This window comes from Haliaeetus albicilla, chromosome 16, assembly GCF_947461875.1.
Source record: "Haliaeetus albicilla chromosome 16, bHalAlb1.1, whole genome shotgun sequence".
Taxonomy (NCBI): domain Eukaryota; kingdom Metazoa; phylum Chordata; class Aves; order Accipitriformes; family Accipitridae; genus Haliaeetus; species Haliaeetus albicilla.
This window is the reverse complement of record NC_091498.1, coordinates 7800225-7821724: the sequence shown is the minus strand read 5'-3', so window position 1 is coordinate 7821724 and position 21500 is coordinate 7800225. Positions and strand designations below refer to the sequence as shown.

The following is a 21500-nucleotide window of genomic DNA, read 5'->3' as shown; positions in this document are numbered from 1 at the left end:
TGTCTCCTGCCTCCCACACCTGTGTGGTACAGGATGGCCCCAACTCAGGGATCAACCTGCAGCAAAACAGCTCTGAGGCTCATCTGTGGACTTCGGTGAGAAGTTAGCCTGAGAACAAAGACCAAGCACCTTCTGATAGTTTTGTTTCTAGCTGGGGTCTAAAAGTATTTAGAGTCAGGTCCTCTTTCTTTACAAGCTAATGATATTTCACCTGGGAAACAGGTTTTCTTGGCCTGGGAAACCTGGTGGCCCCAGTCCTGCAGGTGTCTTGAGTATGGCATTACCCACGTGCCACAGGGACCTGCCAGCACCAACCGACGGTGATGCCCAGGCTTCAGATTTCGTCAGGATGGAAAGGGAAGCGAGATGGCACAAGCAGGTGTTGTGCAACCATGTGGAGTTACTCATGGTCAGATGCAGCATCAAGAACCTGCTTTTCATGAGGAACTTGACTTGCTAATGAGCCCTGAATCTGGGTCAGGCATTTCCCACACTGGGGATGGGTGGACGCGGGCACCGGCACTATACCAGGGAACCTGGAGACATGAGGCAGAGCAGCCAGATTGTCTCTGGCTGTGACAACACAGGTGAATTTTTGCAAAGGGCTTTTTGGCTTCTGCCTCCTGCCAGTTTCAGCAGGCTGGGGTGTGTGTCTCAGCTGGCTGAGAGCAGCAGCAGTTGTGAATCTGGCCCTGAGATCATCACAGAAACTTGGCTCCTAACTGAAGGTGCCTGACTTGTGTGCAAGTCCCTTCAGGCCCTGGCTCCTCCTGGGACACCATTGAAGGTCACGGCTGCCCCTCTCTGAGGAGCAAAGCAAAAGCTGCTTTGGAGATGATGCATTATTTTCTTTAATGCAAGATAGATCAGCTAGACCAGGTGCTGCCCTTCATGAGGTCTTGCTGGGGTGAGGGAGATGTTGACCAAAGCTGTGTCACCAGCCAGACTGTGGCCCATGCAGTACAAAAGCAGGTGCTGCCCCAGCTGAGCAGAGCAGACACCTCTGCAGGCTGCTGCCCAGGTCACTGCAGTACCTATTCGATGCTTTCCAGCTGCCGGGGTGAGAAAAACTCCCTGGCACCTGCCTGGTGGCTGCTCTCCGCATGCTTGTGAAGATCCTGCTGTCCCCATGGGATGCTCCAGCACCAAGCAGGTTTGCTGAACCCCCAGGGCTGCACCACCATAACCATGGGGAAAATAACCTGATGGAGGGTCTTCCTTCTGCTCTCTGTCCTGCGCTAGGGTACGGTTTGGGTGTTTTATTCCAGTGTCTCTCTGCTCTTTGACCAAAATTTCAAAAATTAGGCACAGCAGCCTGTTTCATCTGTATGCATGTCTGGGCACTGGATTTGAATATGAAAATGGTGCACTAAACAGGGGTTAAAGTACAGGCAAGTGGCTAATCAGATCTTTACATCCTGTGTGCCGACTGGGATGCCCTTGCCTGATTTGCAGGTTACTCTTGCCTTGTAGTCCTTTAATTCTTTGATCCAAGCAGCTCATTCAGTGAAAATCAATGTAAATAAGGCTCCTGTGGTTCTGCCTCTCCCCATCAGAGCCCAGTACTTGAGTCAGATGGACCAAAAACTGCTCTCAGCCACTTATTTATTTTTTAAAATGAATCCAGCCTAAAGCAGGATTACGTGGATTAGCAGCTGAGCATTCCCCTGCCTACAAAACATGCACAGCCAGCCAGCCAGATATTCACTGATGGGAACCCTGTCCTCCAAACATGACATGTATTTACATGGCCTCTTGGCTGCTTGCAACCAAGCCCATCTGTTCGGCTGATTCGGGGTCTGCCCGTCCTCCTGGGCTGCTTGGACCACTGCCCTGGGGTGGGGGTGCCAGCCAGGCTGGTGCAGGCAGGAGATGCTATAAGTTTCTCTGTCTGCAGGAAAGCTCTCCTTGCTGACAGTATGGCATGCCGACGGGGGTCATGGAGAAAAGCAGGAGAACTCCGCTGAGCAGGGGGTGCAGGGAGGCGAGGGGTCCAGCAGAGCAGCTGGTGCTTTTACCAGCAAAGCAGGCAGCATTTTTTAGCAAGGAGGCCCTCCCTGGTGAAACACCTGCAAATTTGGGAAGGAGGATGAAGCATGGCCTGAAGTTATCAGAACAAAACCCAGGGTAGAAGGGATGTATTGGTCTGCAAAGCACTGGTGCTTTTCCAGATCTCAGAAGGCACCTGAGCACCTTGTGCGGGAGTGTCACGGGGACATGGTGTCCAGCATGAGAGGTTGTGGAAATGGGTAGAAGACCCCCCACCTGCAAAGAAAAATCCTGTCAGGTCCTGCATGGAAGGAAACACTCCAGCTGCTGTCGGTACCAACCCACTGACAAGCGAGGGAAGGATTTCAATCCAGGCCTGAGCAGCCTGAAGGGCTGGGCTGGCTCTGAGCCACAAGGAGCAGCACAGAGAGGGAGCTGGAGCCATCCTCGTATCTGCCCCCATGAAGGGTCACCCCTGGGTGCAGAACCTTGTCCCCAGGGACGGACCTGTGTCCTCCAACCAGGCATTGGGGGGGAGGGGTTGTGGTTTTGGGGGCCCAGCTGTGTCAGCAGTGAGTGCTGCAGTTCACGGTGGTGCTGGTTGCTCCCTTGACTGAGTCAGGCAGGTGGGCAGGACCAGGGTGGGTGGCTCCATATGGGATAGTGCAGGCAGGACAGGCAGTATGTGGGCAGGAGGGGGAGAAGCTCTTTGGAAGGGCCTTTCTCTTCCTCCTCCTTTGCTGCTGAGAGGATGCTGAGCTCTAGAAAACACTTGCAACTTGTGGCAGACCCAGGCTGGCCTGTGGGTCCCCCATTCCTCGTTCCCCTGCAGGGAGCTGCACAGCCTCCAACGCTGATCCCTCGGCTCTGCCTGCTGCCAGCTCCGCTCTGCTCCCTGCCTGTGCCTGCCCACCTGGCATGGGGTAAGGACCATGGCAGAGCGGGGAGCTGCCCAGCCCCAGTCCCTCTGCCAGGGAAGCCCGCTTGGCTAAACAAGTTTTCACTGACACCTTTTTTTCTCCTTCAGTGGAAGCCTTCCAGCAATTTTTAAATTGCTCTCCGCTGAGCGGAGTGAGGCCAGCTCCCTGCCTGCTCCTCGCTCGGAGCAGACAGCTGGCTCCTGCCCTGAGCTGGCCTCCCAGGCTGAGAGCCAAGCAGGCAAGACACGGGTCCCACGCTCTCACGCATGCTCGCACGGCGAGCGGGGTGCCCACGCAGCTGCAGAGCGCTGGCACAGCTGCCAGCTCCAGCTTGGCCTCCAGAGCAGGAGTGGGACTGTTCTGGAAATCCCAGCCCCGGGGAAGGCACTGCTCTACCCGCAGAGGAAGCAGCAGGGTCTGGCTCAGACCCCCAGCTGCATCTCGCCCCGGGGGATGCTCTCCTGCAAGCCCAGAGCCCAGGCTCTGCCCAAGGGGTGGCACCTTGAACTTGAACGAGGTGCTGGTGCCAGGTTGCACAGGCGCCGACGACCTCCGTCCTCCCCAGTGATGTCCTGGTGCAGGCTGCCTGGGGGGCTGCATCCCTCCTACCCACACAGCCAGACCCTCTGCGTGGGACTGCCCTGCAGTCCTGCCCCTCTATAAATGCTCCCAAAGGAGCTTCCCGGGACCCACCCCTGGGATTAAAGAATAATTTTCTAGAGGGAGATGGGTGGGTGGAGTAGAGGTGAGATGATCAGAGATGTTTGGATGGAGGAAGGCAGAAATAACTCTGCTACATTTGACAGTTTCCCTTGTTAATGCATTGCTGATGGTTCCTGTCTTGCTCACACCAGGAGTAACACAGGCCCCTTCTTTGGACATGAACGAGCCTGTGATTCACTGAAGGAGCACCGAGGAAAAGGAAGTATTGAGCAGCTTTGTCATTCAAGACGCATCATTCCTCCTTCACTGAACAAGGCAGGAGCACGTGCTAATAATCTGGGATCTTGTAATTAAATACCCTGCAGCCTGAATATGTATAAGAAAGCACAGTTACGGTTTTGTGGACTATCTCACTTGTGGCATTTCTGTGGGTTGGAGTTGCTTTGCTTTGCAACTTAAGTGCTCATGTAGGGTTTGCTGTATGTGGCACACTATCAATCACGGGTGTGAAAAATCCCCAAAGCCACCAGAAAATAGAAACAATCTTGAATGCTCCTGAAGTGAAAGCAGAAAGCCATTCCCAAGACATTCCTTCAACAGCAAAATGGCTTTTTAAGGAATCCAGACAGAAGATGTAATAAGGGAAAAGCTGTACAGAAAAAGAAAACCCTACCACCTGCAGCAACACAGTATGATAGGAAAATTCAGGATGGAAGGGACTCTGGAGGTCTGTTGTTCAATCTTCTGCTCCAAGCAGGGTCAGTCCAGGTTGCTCGGGGATTTTTTTCAAGGCCAGCCAGGTCTTGAAGGCCTCCAACGACAGACACCACACAGCCTCTCTGGGCAACCTGCTACGATGTTTGACTTTCCCCATGGTGAAAAAATTTTCTCCTATATCCAGTCCAAACTTGTTTCAATTCATGTCTGTTGTCTTTCGTCCTCCTACTGTGGACAATTGTGAAGAGCCTGGGTCTGCCTTCTCAATGACCTCCTTGTAGATGGCCTTGAGATCCCCCCTTTGAAGCGTTCTCATCCTCAGGCCAAACAAAGCTTGTTCCCTCAGCCTTTCCTCACAATGGCACATGCTGCAGCCCCTGCACCATCTTGGTGGCCTCCTCTGAACTCAGCCCACTTTACTGATGCCCGTTGGTAGACCCAGAACCAGAAGAGGTATCTAGCTGCAGTCTAATGAGTGTGGAGTAGAGGAGGGTCCAAATGCCTCAGCTCCTTTGTAAGCACTCCAACTGTGTGGTCTGCATCTCCGGGCACGTCCTCTCCCATCAAGTCAGAGGTGTGCACATGAGGAGGTGACCACAGAGGGCTGCATGGAAGACCTTGAGGACAACTGGTGAAAACCCTGGTAGGAGAGAGGGCTAAAAGCACCATCCTGGAGGCTGGCTGGACAGACCAGCAACCAAAGATGTCAATGTCATTTCCAAAGGAGGTGAGAGTCCAGGGAGATGATTTGTCCTGTCTGGGACAGCACCAAAACCACAGCACCTGCCCCCCCCCCCCCCCCCAAAGGCTCCCCAGGGAAGTGGGAGGAGACAACACCAGTCAGGGTGGAGATGCTCAGTGTGGGGAAATCAACTTGGCTGCGGCTGCTCTGTGGAAGAGAAAAAGTGCAGCACCTCCCTCCCTGGGCATGGGGCCAACGTGTCTCTGCATGAACAGGCAGAGCGTCCTGCACATGAGGCGGCTGGCGTTTACTGGAGGGACACTGTTGAAAGCATTTGAAGAGCTTCTTGGCCCTTTTGTGCCTCCCTGGAGGTGTCTGCCCGCATGGATGTATGCACCGCTGCACCAAAGGGACCTTTCCACTGTGATGGCCATGGACTCAAACTCCAAACAAATATGCTCTGAGCAGTGTTTGCTGCATAATTCCTCAGGTACTCAGACAGCTGTGCTTGCACTAGCTGTGATGGGACTGTCCAGAGAGTCAATGAATGGCCTTTGATGTAAATTTTTTAGCTAATGTTGAGATTTTTTTCAGAAAGAAGTACTTAACTCCCACCCCAATGCACCATATCCATCTTTCTTATGGGAACAATGTCCTCCTAAAGCAGTACAAACTGTGGTTCTTGTAACTGCTTCATGTGTGGGGAAACACCTGGGAGGCTGATGGGAGCTGTGCTGCAGATGGTGGGGGGGGGTGTCTGTGCAGAGTTCTCTCCAGGCCTGCAGTATGAAATACAGTGCACTACTATTATTATCCCTGTCTAGGGGTTTACCACCTTCAGCAGATATAAGCCATTGGTGTCTTCTTCTCTGGTGTCCTCCACACTTGCTGAAGGCCTGTAACTATCTGCTGAGCCTTCCCATCACTCTCCTTCAGACTCCTCACTGTCTCTGTGCTGCCAGTAACCCTCAGCACAATGAAGCAGCTGGTCTGGAAGACCCCTTGCTCCCAGTGCTCCCCATTTCCCTTTGGACCCATCAGCTGGCTGTTGCCATGTTCTCGGATCTCCTGGGAGCAGGGCAGGTCCTGCTGCGTTTGGACATCACATGGGTGTGATATGGCTTGCAAGGGGAAGGGGCTAGTGTTTGCATGGTAAAGAGTTCCTCTTTAGTTGTGTTAGCTAACCATACATAAGGTTGCATTGGCACTGTCAGATACGTTCTGTTACAATAAACAGGGAAATGGGTGGCTTATGGCTATGTCTTTTCTGAAAGGAAGATGTCAATTCTCCGTTGATGGACTGGCTGACCTCTTGGGACGTGCCACCAACTGGGAGCTGCGCATGTCTGAGCTCATGGCTGTTTCCCCTGAGTGAGGACATAGTTCACATCAACCTTGCTCACGAACAGGGGTTTTCCTGTGGATTTCCATCCTAACAGCTTCTGTCACAAATAAAGGATCACATGGGTGTCAGGGCGGAGGCATGCGAGGTGGAGGAGTGGTTCAGCACGTATGCTGCCGAGGGAAGGAGCAGGGATGTTGCCCTACTTGGTCCAGGGCAAGATCTTCTGCTGAGCAGGGGCTTGAGTGCTGCTGGACCATGGCCTTGAGGAGGATGCTGGAGAGGGCAGGGTGTTGCAGGAAAGGCTGAGGTGGGTGCTCAGTGCTGGGGCAAGAGTTTTGGTGCATACCTTCACTGCCAGCTTTCCATCACATACACGTTGCTTAACCAGTTTGTCTACAGCAGTCCAGTTCCTACCTTTTCATCTCTGGGTAGTGGTGCATGCAGTATTTAAATGCAGATTACCTGGCACCGAAACACTTCATCTCATACTCGCTGGTGCTTAAAGAGTTCTGTAGATTGTCCAGCTTTTAAGCAGCTAATTGCAGAGCTATTGGCATGTCTGCAGTGCATCGGAGGCTCGAGACATACATTTTGTTGTAGGCCTGCAGAAGATTAGATAATTCATCTAGATTTGCTGACAAGAACAGACTTTGACACAGACTCCCTGCTCATTGCCAAAGCCAGCTGAGCCCCTGATGGGCAAAAGGAGCATTTTTAGGGAAATGCAGCCTTTGCACTGAGCCCTGGGGAGAGGCAAAGCCCCAGGAACACCACGTGTAAAGCCCAGCCATTGAGGATTTCTGGTTTTCCACCGCTGTTTGGGGAAAAACAGGCACAAAATGACACCCTCTAAATTCACTCGCCACCCAGACGTAGCTGAGCTCCTCTGACCTACAATACATCTCCAAAGTGCCAGACCCCAGGGAGATGTCCACAGTTGGCTGGCGGAGAAATGGGCTCCTGGATCCTAATTTACCTCCTTCACTGTGTCAAATGCCCGTGGCAAGTGGAAGAAGAAGACATCTTCTGTGGTGCTAGTCTGATGGCAAATGTCCTGGTTCACCAGGGCCTGTGCTAGGCACATCATGACCACCTAACCAGGGTAGTTACTTCACCACCACCACCAAGAAGGGTTTCCCCATGGTTGCACCCCCAGCTAAGAGCTCCAGACCGAGCAGGACATGGTGCCCATGTCACCCACTTTTCCTGGTCCTTGGCTATAGCCCATAACCCCAGAAGTAACTGGCCACCGGCCCTCTGCGTGGGAGCAGGACGGGTGGAGAGCAGAACATGGGCTCAAATCCAACCTGAGAGACTCCGATCTGAGGCTGGCTGGAGGCGGCGGTTCCCAAAGGTCGGGTCAGGAATCCTGGGCCATCCTGACCCTTCACTCTGCTATGAGATGCTCGACCCACTGACACTGCACCACTCCCAGGCTGCTGCTGTGGTACATCTCCGTGTGCCACGCCGCCGAGGGCATGCCAGGTTTTGCATGGGGATCGCATGGGTCGGAGTTAGCAAGTGCTGGTGCACGTGTGCAGTGTACGTGGTGTAAGGATGAGGTCTCAGAAGTCCCTTCCTGCCCTTGTCCAGGAGCTCGCCTGTTACCCCTCTGTGCTGCAGCAGTGCCCATCTCCTGCACCGCACCTTGCACAGCTCAGCTCTTGCAAGCTACACCAGGGTTAGGGGAAACTGAGGCAGGCAGGAAAACAGGGGGCTGGGGAAGGCAGAAGGTCTGCATTGCTGCAGGCTGGAAGCAAAAAGCAAGTGGCGTGTATTGACCGGTTGTCCCCAAGGCAAACAGGGAGCAGGTGACTGCATCCATCGGACTGCTCTGTGCAGGGTGGGACCTCCCGCGCCAGGACTCGAGGGCTAAGGCCGTGCTGTTTATTTGCAAAGCTGCTGGAGAGGAACTGGCGGGTGAGCACGGTCCCGGGTTTTGGGCCACGTGTCAGCCGGGGCGGGGGGGGGGCCAGGCTTGCTGCTGAACGGGTTCGCCTTCGGGATGTCTTGGGACGGGAGCCTTGTGCGCGGCTGAGCAACTAGAGCAGGAGACGCGCCTTGCTTTGGGGCGTCCTGGGAGCTGAGCTCTCCTCCGACGCTCTTGGAAAGCCTGGCGTTTCTTCCTCCCCACGGGCAGAGGCAGGGAACTGCGTGTCCTCTCCCGGCCGACCTCTCCTGCCGGGTCAGCAGGTCCCCGCTGGCCTGAGCCACAGGAATGCTGGAGCACAGGCCGTTCGGATGCTGAGCTGGTTAACTTCAGTCCGAGCACTGTGCTCATTTGAAAATATCCTCTGACAAATACCTGCACAAACAGGGGGAAAAAAACCAACCACCAAACCCAACACCTAACCCTTTAAAAAAAAAGGCACTGTAATTTTCCACAGGACGGAGGCATATTATTTGGCCTCCCTGCCCCGGGGCTGCTTCGAGTCCCTCACCCAGCATCGTGGGGTTTGCAGCCAGCGGAGTCCCTCCGCCGGTGCCTTTGCAAGCGGGGCTGAGCCGGGAGGCTGGAGCGGGAGGGAGCGTTGCCGGCCCAGCGTGGCCCTGCAGGGTGAGGCTCGCAGAGATGCGAGCACCCGCCTAAGGCTTCCCGGCAAGCCTCTGGCACGGCGGAGCAGGGAGCGGGTCCTGCGCTGACCCGCTCGGCCGCACCCTCCTCCCCGCCTCGCACCGGCTGTTTTCCGCTCGGTGTTGCTCCCCGTGCTCCAGCCGGGCTGGCAATGCCTGTGCTGGCGCTCGGCATCTCACCTTCCTCCCACGCGGGTGCAGGTACCGCCTGGCTGGCAGCCGCGCTCCTGTGGGAAAGGGCTTCGATGGGGTCCCAGCGGGACAGGGGTGCCCGACCCCGGTCGGGGCTTTGGCAGGTGAGGGATGTTCCCAGGCATGAGCCTCAAGTCCGGGTGCATGGTTTGGAGGTGAGAAATGCCTCTAAGCACCACTTCTGCCCACTAAAGATCTGGCTAGGTTTTGTGGCACTGGGGGCTATCGGTGAGAAACTCCCAAAGCATGAACAGGCTGCCCGTCCGACTGGGAAAGGGGGAGAAGCAGTGGCTCAGCAAAAGGGGACAGTGCAGCCCTGGGGAAAAGGCTGGAGGGGACCAGGCATGGGGTGCAGATGCACTGGGATGAGACTGGGGTGCCCAGACTTGGGTTGCAGGACTCAGCCCCATTTGGTGAGCTGGAGGCAGCCCTGGGGACAACTTTGTGGATATCCACCAGGCAGCCAGGGGAAGAGCCACAGGGCTGCTCAGGGAGGGGACCAGGGTGTGCGTGTTCCTACCACGGAGTGTAGCCCTCCACCTCACCCAGGCACAGCTGAGGGTCCTGAGTCACTGGGAGACACCCAGCCCTCCAGCATCTGGCCCTCCTGTGCCTCCCCAGCTCAGCCCTGACTCCTTTGGAGGCTTGCAGCATCACTGGCTGCATTTTTGCTTCTGATGGGCTCTCCCATCCATGCCCAGTCCTGCTGGGACCTCCCTGCCCTCCCTGCACCCGAAGCAGGGAGGCAGGATCCTCAGCACTGGCTGGGGGTGTGTGTGGGAGGGGGCATGGACATAAGCCCAGTGCAGAGAGCCAGGAGTGCAGAGCCTTGGCAAATCTCCCATCTGGCTTCCCAATATCAGTTCAGTGCTGGTACAGCGATGCTCTCAGCTCCCTGTAACCTCGGGGATGCAGGAACTGCCTGGGTCTGGTGCTGTGATGGGGCAAGACTCCCACGGTCACTGTAAGAGCCATGTTTGTGCCTTTGGTGGAGGTAATATCTCCCTCTTGCAGTGTGGTGCTGGCAGCAAAGCCCGGCAAAGTGTCAGTTGGTCATACCGAGAAATGCTCCAAGCGGGCTGGATGCTGACCCATGCTCATCCCCACGCTGTCCCCCACCCCCCCACCTTGTGGCATGTGCTGATGAGAAACATGTTGCCCCACCACGATTACCAGCAGTGCTGCCTCCTCCACCTCCCAGTCGCTGGCTCCCTGCCCCACGCACGCAAAGGATGCTTCATTCCTGGATGATGACCGAGCTGCATGCCTGGAGCATTTGCTCTCCAAGGGGCAAAGGAAGACGGCTGGGCTGCGTGGCTGGCATGGTGCAGGCACGAGGACAGCACTGAGGGTCAGCGGGAGCTCAGAGCTCTTCTATGGGGCTCTCCAGGAAAGCAGCAGAGAGCTTTGGTCCTGTGAGAATGTCACAGGGCTGGCTGTTCCTGTGAAGTGGTCAGCATGGCTGGGAGAATGTCCTGAGCACTGCAACTGGGTGCTGGATCCTGGTCTGTGCGGTGTGGAACAAGGCTGGGTGGCTGTGGAAGGGCATGGGAAGACCTGGAGCAAGGGGTCTTGGGGATCTTGGGTCATTCCTGTGCTCCTCCTGACTGCTGTGGGGACACGAGGGGCTCTCTGGACACAAGGGCTCTGCTTCAAAAGGGGGCGCAGCTCTGCAGTGCTCCATCGCAGTGCTGCCCAGGGCAGCCACAGCAACCTGGCTCAGGGATAGAGCTGGAAGAACCAGGGCCTCTGAGCAGGTGCGTGTGTGTGTTTGCATTGTGCATGTGCATGCATGTGTGTGTGTGTGTGTGCACACGTGCATGTACATGTACATGAGTGTGGGCACATGTGTATGAGTGCATGTATGGACGTATGCATGTGGCATGCATGTGCCTGCACACATGGGTGTGTCAGCAAGTGTCTATATGCACATGTGTGTGCATGCATGTATGTGTGTGTGTCCATGCTCCTACAGCCCTGTTTCTTTCCTCCGACATCCTGCCCACCTCCCCTTTTGACAGGCAGGGCATGCGTAGCCCCCAGACCCTTCTCACAGGCATGTGCTCCTGCTTTCTCCCTTGGAAATGCAGGTACTTATATGTGAAAATATGGAAGCATGTTCAGTCCCTGCTCAGTGACCTTCAAAACCATCCAGCAAATTCAGCTTGGACCACGAGCCCAGCCAGATGGCCCTTCTCAAACACGCTGGCCGTGCAAACTGGGGTTTTACTCTTGATTCCTGCTCCTGCTCCAAGGCAGGCTCATGAAACAGCGTATTCAGTATGTGCTCTGGGAAGGCAGCCATGGAGCCCCGCTCCAAGGAGGAGGCGGTGGGGAGACTGCCAAGCCAGGCTGGGGAGGGACGATGCAGCCGCAGGCCGGCGGCCGAGAGGCTTTGGGGTTTGTAATTGAAATGTGAAGCACAGACTTAAGTTTGGGGGATTCAAAACTGGAGGGGAGGGGGCTGTGTACAGATGTCTGGGGTTGCCAGCACCATCTCCAGCCAAGGTGGCCACTGGGCACGCGAGCAAGGTGGAGGGTGGTGGGAGACATCTCTGATGCTGGTGTAGAGGAGCCCGCAGGGGCGATTGGATCGCGGGGGGCTGGGCAAGGCCAGTGTGACTCCTGAAGCCCAGGAGAGGAGAGAGCAAACCAAAATAACATCACCTAACAGAAGGGAAGGGTTAAAAGACCTGTCAGAGCTGAGTCTCTCTGGAAGCATGGGAGACAGCTGGAAAAGATTTAAATAACTCTTTGCTGTGTGTCTGCAAGCCGTGGGTGCCAGCGAAAGGTAGTCTTATTTCCGATAATATCTGGTCTGACACACTCAATGTGTTTAACAGTTTTCAGTTCACTCAGGCAGATGAGACTAACTAGGAAGCGATCATGCAGGGATTCCTGGATGCTGCATTAGCATGCTACCTCTGAGAGGAATGTTTTTGCCTCTAAATGCAAATAGAGGTTGAAGCTATTGAAGAAGCTGTGACTGATCTCAGTCTGAGGAATCAGTCTTGCAAATTCAGGGGTAACCAAGCCCTTAGCGTGGACATGGTCTTGCAGGGCAAAGGCTGACAGGGATGTTGGGGACCCCCTGGTGCAGTGCCCAGAGGGGTGGCTGGGGGGCTGGGGTGCCCTTTCGCTCACCTCCACCTTGGCCACCACCAGCACCCACAAGGAGAGACACTGCAGGATGTGGCCGATGCCGGCGATTGCCTCCAGGTCAGCAGGGCTCTGGCAGGACACGGGGCAAAGCAAAGCCTAGAGACAAGGGGTACGCTCCCCTGTATGGCCCTGGGAGGTGAAGGGGGCTCCCAGAAGGAACTCAGCTGCCAGTAAATCCTTCCTGTTGGGATTGGCACAGCCCTGCTGACGACCTCATGGGTGCTAACAGAGTATTGATGCACCCACACAGAAAATGAGGCTCTGGCAAGTGTTTTGTGCCCTCACCTGTAGGACACCAGTGCCAGGAGCTGATCACAACCTCCTAAAGTCTCTTGCCAAAACAGTTCTCGCTTAGATGCTGGGGGACTCTGCCTGGGGAGGTGGTGAGGGTGACAAGTGACTGTGAGCTCTCAGGGTGATGCTGTGCCCAGAAAAGCTGATGAAACTTTTTGGTTTGGAGACGGGGAATAGTGTGTTGGGCTGGAGAGTTTTACTGCCTTCATGTTTGGCCGTGGTAGCTATGCCAGGAGGTGAGATTAGAGGGTTCATGAACTTGTTGCATGACATACACCATTTTCTATCAAGCAAAGGTATATTTAATCACATGGAATTAGCACTGAAAACTATTATTAAGGATTACTATTATTAAAGAGCAGATTTTTCCCTAAGTGCTGTTCTGGAGCAAAATTTAATACTGATAGCATACAACACAGGTTGGTCAGAAATTTTCCACCCAACCCACGTCACATAAAAAATGGAGCTATCAGTTACACAAGACTATCCCTAAAGTGTCTGCTTGTTTTTTCAGCAAAACTCCAGCCCTTCAAAATGCAGCACTTTTGGTTTTCAACTAAAAACATTCATTCTTGAAATTTCTCCAAATAAAAGTATGAAAATTTAGTCCCGCTATGATGCACTTGTTTGACATGATGTGAGCATGAACATGGACATGAAGCAAGGGACAAACCCTGCTGCTGTTGGACTGCCTGCGCCCCTTCCACGGACTAAGGGTTCAGCATCAGGCCTTATGAGACACTGGGGAATCCAACCCCAAGGTGCATCCCTTTCCCAGGCAGGATGGAAGCAGCTTTCCCTCCCTGCTGCAGCTCCAGGAGATGGCTTGGGTGCCTGGCAAGTGGGTGACTCAGGTCTATCTTGGAAACCTGCTCTCTGAACAGGGCTGAAGGAAAACATTGTCTGGAATGGTTTTCCATCAGAAAACAGGGTTTTATTGAAATCAAATCTTTCCCTGGGAACTTGTCTATTTTGCTGCCATTTTCTCCAGGAAGAAGTCTACCAGAATCACTTTGACTTTCTTGTTTCAGCAGTGTCAAAATGTTTATTCCGATCATGTCAAAACACCAAGCTCATTTCAGGAAAGTAAAAATATTTCATTTTGACTTTATCATTTCATTCGCTTAACTTCCACTTTATGTTCCGTGAAAGTATTTTTTAATACGCGCCGCTTGATATCCTTTTGCGCCACGACATCCAGGCGCTCTGTTAGGAGATGATGCTGGATCGTCACACGTGGCGTTTCAAAGGCCCGAATTAGCATTCGGGTGAATTTTCATTTCGTAGGACGTGCTGCACGTGTGGCTTTGCCTCTCAATGCAGAGCAGACGCCTTGCGTGCTGCTGGGATTTTCTTGGTACTTCCCTCTCCCAGCTCTCTGCAGACACCTGTGGGAAAACCTGTCTGCTGATTCCCATTGGGATCAGGGGGCTGGTGGGGTGGCCTGAGGTGAGGGTGATGGGCTGCAGGGTGAGATGGGCACCTGGGAGGTGCTCCCCTCTGCCCGGCTGCCGCTCGCTCTCCTCTCACCCAGCCAGACCGCAGTGCCAGGGGAGTGCCCTTGCAGCCCGGTACTCTGAGTTGTGATGTTGGAAGCTGGATTTTTCCTTGGCGGCAAGACAAATTGGTCACAAACGCAGTCCTTGGAGCCTGCTGGTGTTTTTTTGTGGGGGCAGATATCCCCATCTGCCTTCCAGAGGGGCAGTGCCCAGTGTGGTCCCTCCTCTGCTCCTGTGGTGGCTCCCACAGCTCCATCACCACCTGTGGGGCTCTGCTCTGGACTCTGGAGCTGCTGGGCACCCCCCAGCAGGGATGGTGAAGGAGATGGGGGATTCAGAACAGCCCTCCGGTGTAAATCTGTGGGGTGAAAGAGGGCAGAGGGGGTCTGCCTGGGGTGTTGCAGGAATCATTCAGGTGGAAGAAAGATAGAGGTCCTGCTGGCCTGGTAGGACAGGAGGTGATGCCAGCATCAGGAGAGAACAGCAAGCCTTGGCTCTGCCAAGAGCTGCAAGGGAGATGGCAGAGCGGGGCCTCAGGCTGCACCACCCTGCCTGGATCCAGTCGGTGAGGGGATGCCTGGAGCGGCAGCTCTCCTCCTCCTCATCTTGCTCCTCCTCTTCATCCCACAACTGGCCCCTCTCCTTTCATGCCTCCTGTTGGTGGGTATGATCCCCCCGAGCTCTGCCCAAACTCTGCAGTCCCCATTCCCCCTTCACAAGGAGGGTTTGCCCTGGGGAGCAGATGCTGTGGGGTTCAGCGTGGTGCATGCTGGATGTCCTCCTGTTCAGATCGTTCTGAGACCATTCAGACGAGTTTTGCAGGTGACTTGCAGCAGCCAAGCCACTAGAGCACCCACCAGTCGCCAGGCATTAGAGCATCCATCCACTGATGGTGGGCACAGATCTGGTGCTTTCTGGGGGGCAGCGCTGGGACAGGGCAGCTACAGCCCCCCTCGCTGCCACCCTCACTTGCAAAGAGCAGCTCACACGTGTGGCAGGATGTATCAGAGCTGGTCCTGCTCGCTCCATCCCCACTGAGCTCCCATTTTCCATTTCAGCCTCATCCTTCCCACCATGGAAGTGCCTGGCACCTTACTGAAGCTGGACACATCTGTGTAAGGCAGCCCTGCCCTCCCTCTCCTGAAGCGAGACCTTCACATGATAAACCAAGGTGTTGAGTGGCATCATCATCAAAAGCAAACTGGCTCCTGTCCTAGAGCCCAGGGGCCACAGGAGCCCCACTTCCCAGACAGCTGGGAAGAGGGGAAGGAAGCACCACACCCCACGGGACACCTTTGCCAAGATGCTGCTGGAAGCTGGCAGGGAAGGGACAGAGCAGGGAGTTGCATCAGGCAAGGGCTGTGCTGGCTGTGGGAAAGAGGTTGGAGAGAGACATGTGCCCAGACCCCACAGCCCCAACCACCCCCATCACCCCCTTCCCTGCTGCTGCTACCATCCAGCCGGACTCTGCTCTGCTTTCCCCCCTACCAGACCCTCTGCTGCTCCGGTGCTCACCCCGGCCCCTGGAAAAACAGAGCTGGAGGAGCAGGTGAGAGATGTGGTAAGGCTTTGACTAATAAAAATCTCTGAAATCCCAGCACTTACCCTGCAGACCCCCCTCATTTTCCCAGGCATGGCCATGGAGTGTGGTGGGCGCCTGGCATCTGGGATTGGGCAGCCAGGACCAGGGGGCACCCCGGGATGTGAGGGAGAGACGTGGCAGCTTACTGCCCCTCAGCTCTGCTCCCAAGGCTGCCTCTTACCATAAAGCCATGGATGAGCAGCAAGGCCTGCTGCTTAACGGGGACAGTGGCAGCATGCAGCTGGCTTAATAAAGATGCTCCTGCCTGGTGCCAGGCGGTTAAGTGATAATTAACCAGGTGCTTGGGAAGGTGATGCTGGAAGCCAGCCCCATGCTGCTGCTGCTGCGGGGTAGAGTGCTGAACACCCACCTTTGTGCACCTCAGACCTGTGAGTGCCTTGGCTGGGGCTGTGTGCACCCAGGAAAGTGCTGCTGCACACCCTCGGGGCTGAGTGAGGAGGCCAGAGGTGAGACCCTGGGCAAGCCAGGGATGGGAGTACCGGCAGCTTTGGTTGCTTTTAGGTGCAAGGAGCCATGAAGCCGTCCAACACCTGCCTGTCACCTTCACCACCAGCAGCCATCCTTGTCTGCAAGGCTAAATACTGCTTTACAGGTGAGGAAACTGAGGCAGCAGGTGAGCAAAACCAGCATGTTTCTGCAGCATTAGGTATTGATAAAGCACTGGGGTGACCTGGCAGCATGGGCAGGGAGGTCCGACCGCTGTTGCTCAAGGGATGAGGCAGCTCAGGGCAATCGCAAGGAGGTGCACCCAGTGCAGCAGAGGAGAAATGCTGCTGGAGAAACCGAGCAGCACTGGGCAGGGAGAGGCACCCATGGCAGCAGCACAGGAAGGGTTGTGCAGGCTGGGACCATCCCGCTCGGCTCGGCACTGGGGAGCTGAGCCTGGGCTGGAAAAACAAGGCTGGAAGAGCGGGTGAGAAATGTGGGAGGGTTTTGACTAATAAAGGCAAGACTGAGGGAAGAAACACTGCCAGGCTCCAAGTGGGCTAAAGGCTGCCGAGAGAGGAGGGAACGATCCTGCCTTCGGGCCCTCAGGGTAGGGGAAGGAGACCGTGGGTGTAAACCATAGCGAGAGAAATTTGGGATACATCCCAGGAGAAATGTTCTGGGGAGGAGGGAGGCACAGGGAGATGCAGAGGCTGGCTCCACCCTGGGATCTGTAGGGTCGGGGGGGGGTTTGGGGGTCAGGTCCATCCAAGGCTGCTCCAGCACCACACACCCCATGCAGCCGCAGCCAGGCTGGCCAGGGCACATCGGGTGCCGGCCTGGCTCAGCCTGCCTGAACCAGCTGAACCAGTAGATGTGGGGCTTGGCCAGCAGGTCGCCCTCTGCGTGGTGGGGGGTCGGGGAACGCAATACCTCAGCCCCCAGCTAGCTGGGATGTGCCTCCAGGGACAGCTGGGGCTTCTGCAGCCACCGCTACCGCTTGCAGGTTGCGTGAAACAGAGCACTTGTCAAGTCCCTCCTGTATATTGTATTATATTTATTAGATTATATTATACTTTATTATATTATTAGAGCTGTCAGGCCAAGCACTTCAAGGCTGGAACCATCAGCTTCATAGTTGCTTGGGTAACCTTAGCCCGTCCCCTTGGACAATGAGTGGGACTGCAGGGAAGTATCGCATGTGACTGTGGCATTAAAGACACTGTTACAGACACAGCTGGTGGCAGCAAGGGTGACAAAGCCCCAGAGCCATCCAGGGTGCTCGGTGACAGTGTCCCTAGGGCCAACGAGGCATGGCGGGCGGGAGGGATGGGTCTGCAGTGGGGACGGTCAGAGCAGGCAGTGTGGGGCCGGCAGGCAGCAATCCCGGTGCGGGGGGGGGATGCAGGGGAGACACCTCTGTCCGTTGTGGTTAGGGGGGACACAGAGCTGCTGCAGACACCCCTGTCCCCAGTGGGTGCGGGGGCAGGTGTGCGTCCCCAGTGGGCACGCGTGCGTGCGTGCGTGTGGAGACGTTTGCACACTCGCGGGTGCGAGGGAGGTAGGTGTGCCTCGCCACGGGGTGCAGGGGGTGCGTGCAGGCCGGCAGGGCGGCATCCCCAGCGCCTGTGGGGCAGGAGGAAAGGCGGGCTCCGCTGCACCGAGCTGCCCTCCTGCCCTGCCAGGCCCAGCACGGGGCAGGGGGGGCCGCCCCAGCCCCGGGTGGGCTTCGTGGGTCTGACCTCATTGTCACCACATACCCCTGCGGTGACATTCATCGGGGAGTCACCGGCCCCGCCGAGAGCCCGGGCTGCTGGGGACGGGACGGGGCAGGGAGCGGGGCGGGGGGCTGCGAGGGGGCGGGGCTGTCAGGCCAAGCTACCCCCGGGCGGCGGGGCGGGGCTGCGGCCCTGGGGCGGGGCTTGCGCGGAGGGGGCGTGTTCTCCAAGGTAGGGGCGGGGCTTGGGGGCGGGGCCCGCTTGAGGGGGTCTCCCCCGACCGCGCCGGCAGGGGCGTGGCCTTGGTGGGCGAGGGGGCGTGACCCGTAGTAAAGGGGCGTGTCCCGCCGCCCGGCCGCGGCGCCGGCGTTGCCCGGGGTGACGCGCGGATGCAGCCGACACCCCTGACGTCACCCGCGGGGAGGGTCCGATTCCCCCCCCACCCCCCCACCCCCCCAACCTCCAACTCCCCCCCCGATCCCTCCGCGGAGCGTCCCGCCGGCGCCGCGCCAATAGGCGGGCGGGGGGGGCGTGTCCGCCGGGCGCCTCCCGCCAATGAGGCGGCGGCGGCGGCTCGGGGCAACAATGGGGGGCGCCCGGGGCGCACGTGGGGCCGCCGCCGCTGCCGGGGGTCGGCGGGCCGGGGCGGGCTGGGGGCGGAGCGGGGGAGCGCGGTGCCGGGGCTCTCCGCTCCGCTCCGTCCCGCCCCGCCGCTGCCCCGTGCGGCGCTGGGGCACTCCCCTCCCCCGCCCTCCTCCCGCCCCTCCGGGCCCTCCCCCTGTGTCACGGCGGCGCCCGCATTCGGGGACGGGCACGGCGGAGGGAGGGAAGGAGGGAGAGAACGGACGGACGAACGAACGAAGGAACGGAGGGAGGAAGGAAGGAAGGAACGAACGAACGAACGGCGGCCGCCCCAGCATGTGGCCCGCCCGCGCCGTGGCGGCAGCGCGGCGGCGGCGGCGGCGGCGGGCAGGTGCGCGGCCGCTGAAACGGAGCGGGGGGGCGTAGGGGCGGGGAGCCGCCCGCCGCCCGCCCGCCCGCCGCCGCCGCCGCCCTCGCCCGGCGCTGTCAGGTGCGTGCCGCCCGCCAGCATGGCTCCGCCGCGCCGCCGGACTTAGCGCCGGGCCGCCCGGGGGGAGGCTGCGCGCCCGCCGTGCCAAAAGCTTCCCCCCCACCCCCCACCTCCATCCCGCTTCTCCCCGCCCAGGTGCCCCGCCGCCCGGCTCCGGAGTACGCCGGTCCCCGGCCGAGGATGCCGCCCGCCGCCGGTCGCTCCGGTTCATCTGTTGCTGCCTGAACCGCGCCGCCAGCCCGGTGCAGCCTCCGCCGATGGATGCGGCAGCCCCCGCGCCCTGCCCGCCCGCAGCCGCCCCGCTGGCTATCGTGCCGGGAACGACTCCGGAGCTCCGCGGCTGGTAAAAATAAACAAAACAAAAAACCAAAACCAACAACAACAACATCAACAAAAAAAAAAAAACCAAAACCAAACCAAAAAACCAACCCCCCCGTCTCGCCCGGGGCTGGAGAGGCGACCGATGAATATGCAGCATCCCCCCCGGCTCGTCTCTCCCGTTAGCCTCCCGTTTCCCGGCGCGGAGCCGGGCAGAGCCGCCTCCTAAAGCTCCGCCGGACTTGGGGCTGCACCCCCGCCGCCTGCGCCCTCCAGGAGCCGGGCGCACGGAGCGGCTGCTCCTTCCCCTCTCCCCCTCCATCCGAGCTTGGAGCCCTTCTTCGCACTCCTCTCCCTCTCGTGTTTTTTGGGTTTGTTTTTTTTTTTGTGTGTGTTTTTGGTGGTTTTTTTTCTTTTTTTTTTTTTTTTTTGGGTGGAAACCGACTGTAACTCCGGGGAGGGAGTTGTTGGGGGGGGGGGGGGGGCGGGAGCCGCGGGGAGGGGACCATGGAAGAAAAGCTCCAGGCGCATCAGGTGGAGATCGACCCGGATTTCGAGCCGCAGAGCCGGCCCCGGTCCTGCACTTGGCCTCTCCCCCACCCCGACTTCGCGGCGGAGGAGGAGGATGGGGGCGCGGCGGGAGGACCCCCGGCGCTGGCGGCCGGCGGCGGGGAGGGAGCCGAGAACGCGGCGGCCCCGGCGGAGCGCAGAACCGCCGCCGCCGCCTCCCTGCCGCCCCCCGGCGCGGACGTCGGGCAGCTCCGCAAGGCCAAGACCTCCCGGAGGAACGCCTGGGGCAACCTCTCCTACGCCGACCTCATCACCAAAGCCATCGAGAGCTCGCCGGAGAAGCGCCTCACCCTCTCGCAGATCTACGACTGGATGGTGCGATACGTCCCCTACTTTAAGGATAAAGGAGACAGCAACAGCTCTGCCGGCTGGAAGGTACCTGACCCCCCCCCCCGACCCGAACCTCAGCGCAACTTCCCCCCCCATCCCCCCGCTGCCCAAGGTGCAGCGGAGCTTGGGTGCTTTCCCCGGGGCAGCCAGAGCTTGCCCCTGGCTTGGGGGGGTTTGGGGGATCCCCGCTTTCCTCATGGTTGGGGTGGATAAGGGCTCGGTCAAGTTTTGGGGAGAGCCCGTGCCTCGTGGTGTTGCGCGTTGGAACCAGGCTGAGCTTGTCCCAGGTTCACCCACTGGCCTCGGGTTGAGCCGGAGCACCGGGCCGCCATCCTCCCCGGGGAGGTCGGGGAGAGGGGGATGGCAGCGGGCAGGGTGGTCACGGCAGGCTCTCCTGCTGGTGTGCGAGCACCGGGCTATGGTGAGTGACAATCCCGCTGCCACGGCTCTGCCTGTCCCTGCCTGCGGGCACCCCAGCCCTGCCAGGTCCCTGAGTGCCAGTGGCGTGCCCAGGAGGACAGCTGGAGGGAGGGCTGTCCCCAAACAGGTGTCTCCGGGCCGGCTTTTACCCAGTGTGTCTCTCCTGTCTCAGCCCCCACCTTCCCCAGGGCCTTGTCCCCCTCCCGGGGGGCCACGCAGGCAGCACACGGCCCCCACGGCTCCACGCTGGCTTTCCCTGGCTTTGCTCCCCGGCTGGCACCGTGGGCTTTTTAGAAATCCCTGGTGTGGGCAGTAATCCCCCTCTTGCTCGGTGCGAGCTGGGGATGTATTGCACTGACCATTCCGGCACCGGGCGAGGGCATGGAGGGTGCCGGGTCCTGGGGAGGGTCACGCTGGCCCCTCCGGTTGATGCTTGCCCGGCTCCAAGCTGGGAAGGGGGAGGAGATCGCCTGTGTCCAGATGGTGTCAGTAAAAAGGAGACGGTTTCTCTTAAGCCCTCCCCTAAGCCCTGTCACCTCCAGTGTGATTAGTGTGTAACAAGGCTTCGGGGGCTTTAATACCAGCCTGCAGTCCTGGCACGGTGTGCCCTGGCTCCGTCGGAGGCGGCCGGACCTGGCCTGCCTTGGGGGGGGTCCTTCTTGGTTGCAAATAGGGCTCTTTTGGGGCAGGGAGGCCGGACTCTGTCTGTGGCAGTTGTGGCCGTGCCGTGGGACCTGGCGTTGCGGGGAGCCTGGGCATCCTCTCTGCCTTGCCCCACTCGTGACGGGTGGGCAGGGGGCTGCCAGTGTCGTCGCCGCCCCCCCCCCCATGTGAGGATTCACCAGGGGAGGGTGTCGGGGCTGTGGAGGTGGCAGAAGGTGGTGGCTGTGTGGGGGCCTTTCAAACCCCCACCTGGGGCAAGACCTGCATGGCCCTGGGTGCGTGCTGGGGGAGAATGGTCTCCCCAAGGCTTGCACCCATTGGGGACAGTGGGGGCCACGCACTG

General features: G+C 58.3%; 1 protein-coding gene across 3 annotated transcripts in view; it reads left to right on the top strand.

Moving 5' to 3' along the window:
* The first annotated feature begins 18414 nt into the window (after positions 1–18414).
* FOXO6 (forkhead box O6) overlaps positions 18415–21500 on the top strand; it is a 40917-nt gene continuing 37831 nt past the window's right edge. The window contains exons 1-2 of one of the 3 annotated variants that reach the window (XM_069803407.1): positions 18415–18757; positions 18992–20119. In XM_069803407.1, the coding sequence (XP_069659508.1) occupies positions 19682–20119 (438 nt within the window). In that variant the 5' untranslated portion in view covers positions 18415–18757; positions 18992–19681. Of the gene's footprint in view, positions 20120–21500 lie in introns of all 3 variants that reach the window. The other 2 variants (XM_069803406.1, XM_069803403.1) reach the window with 2 other exon arrangements.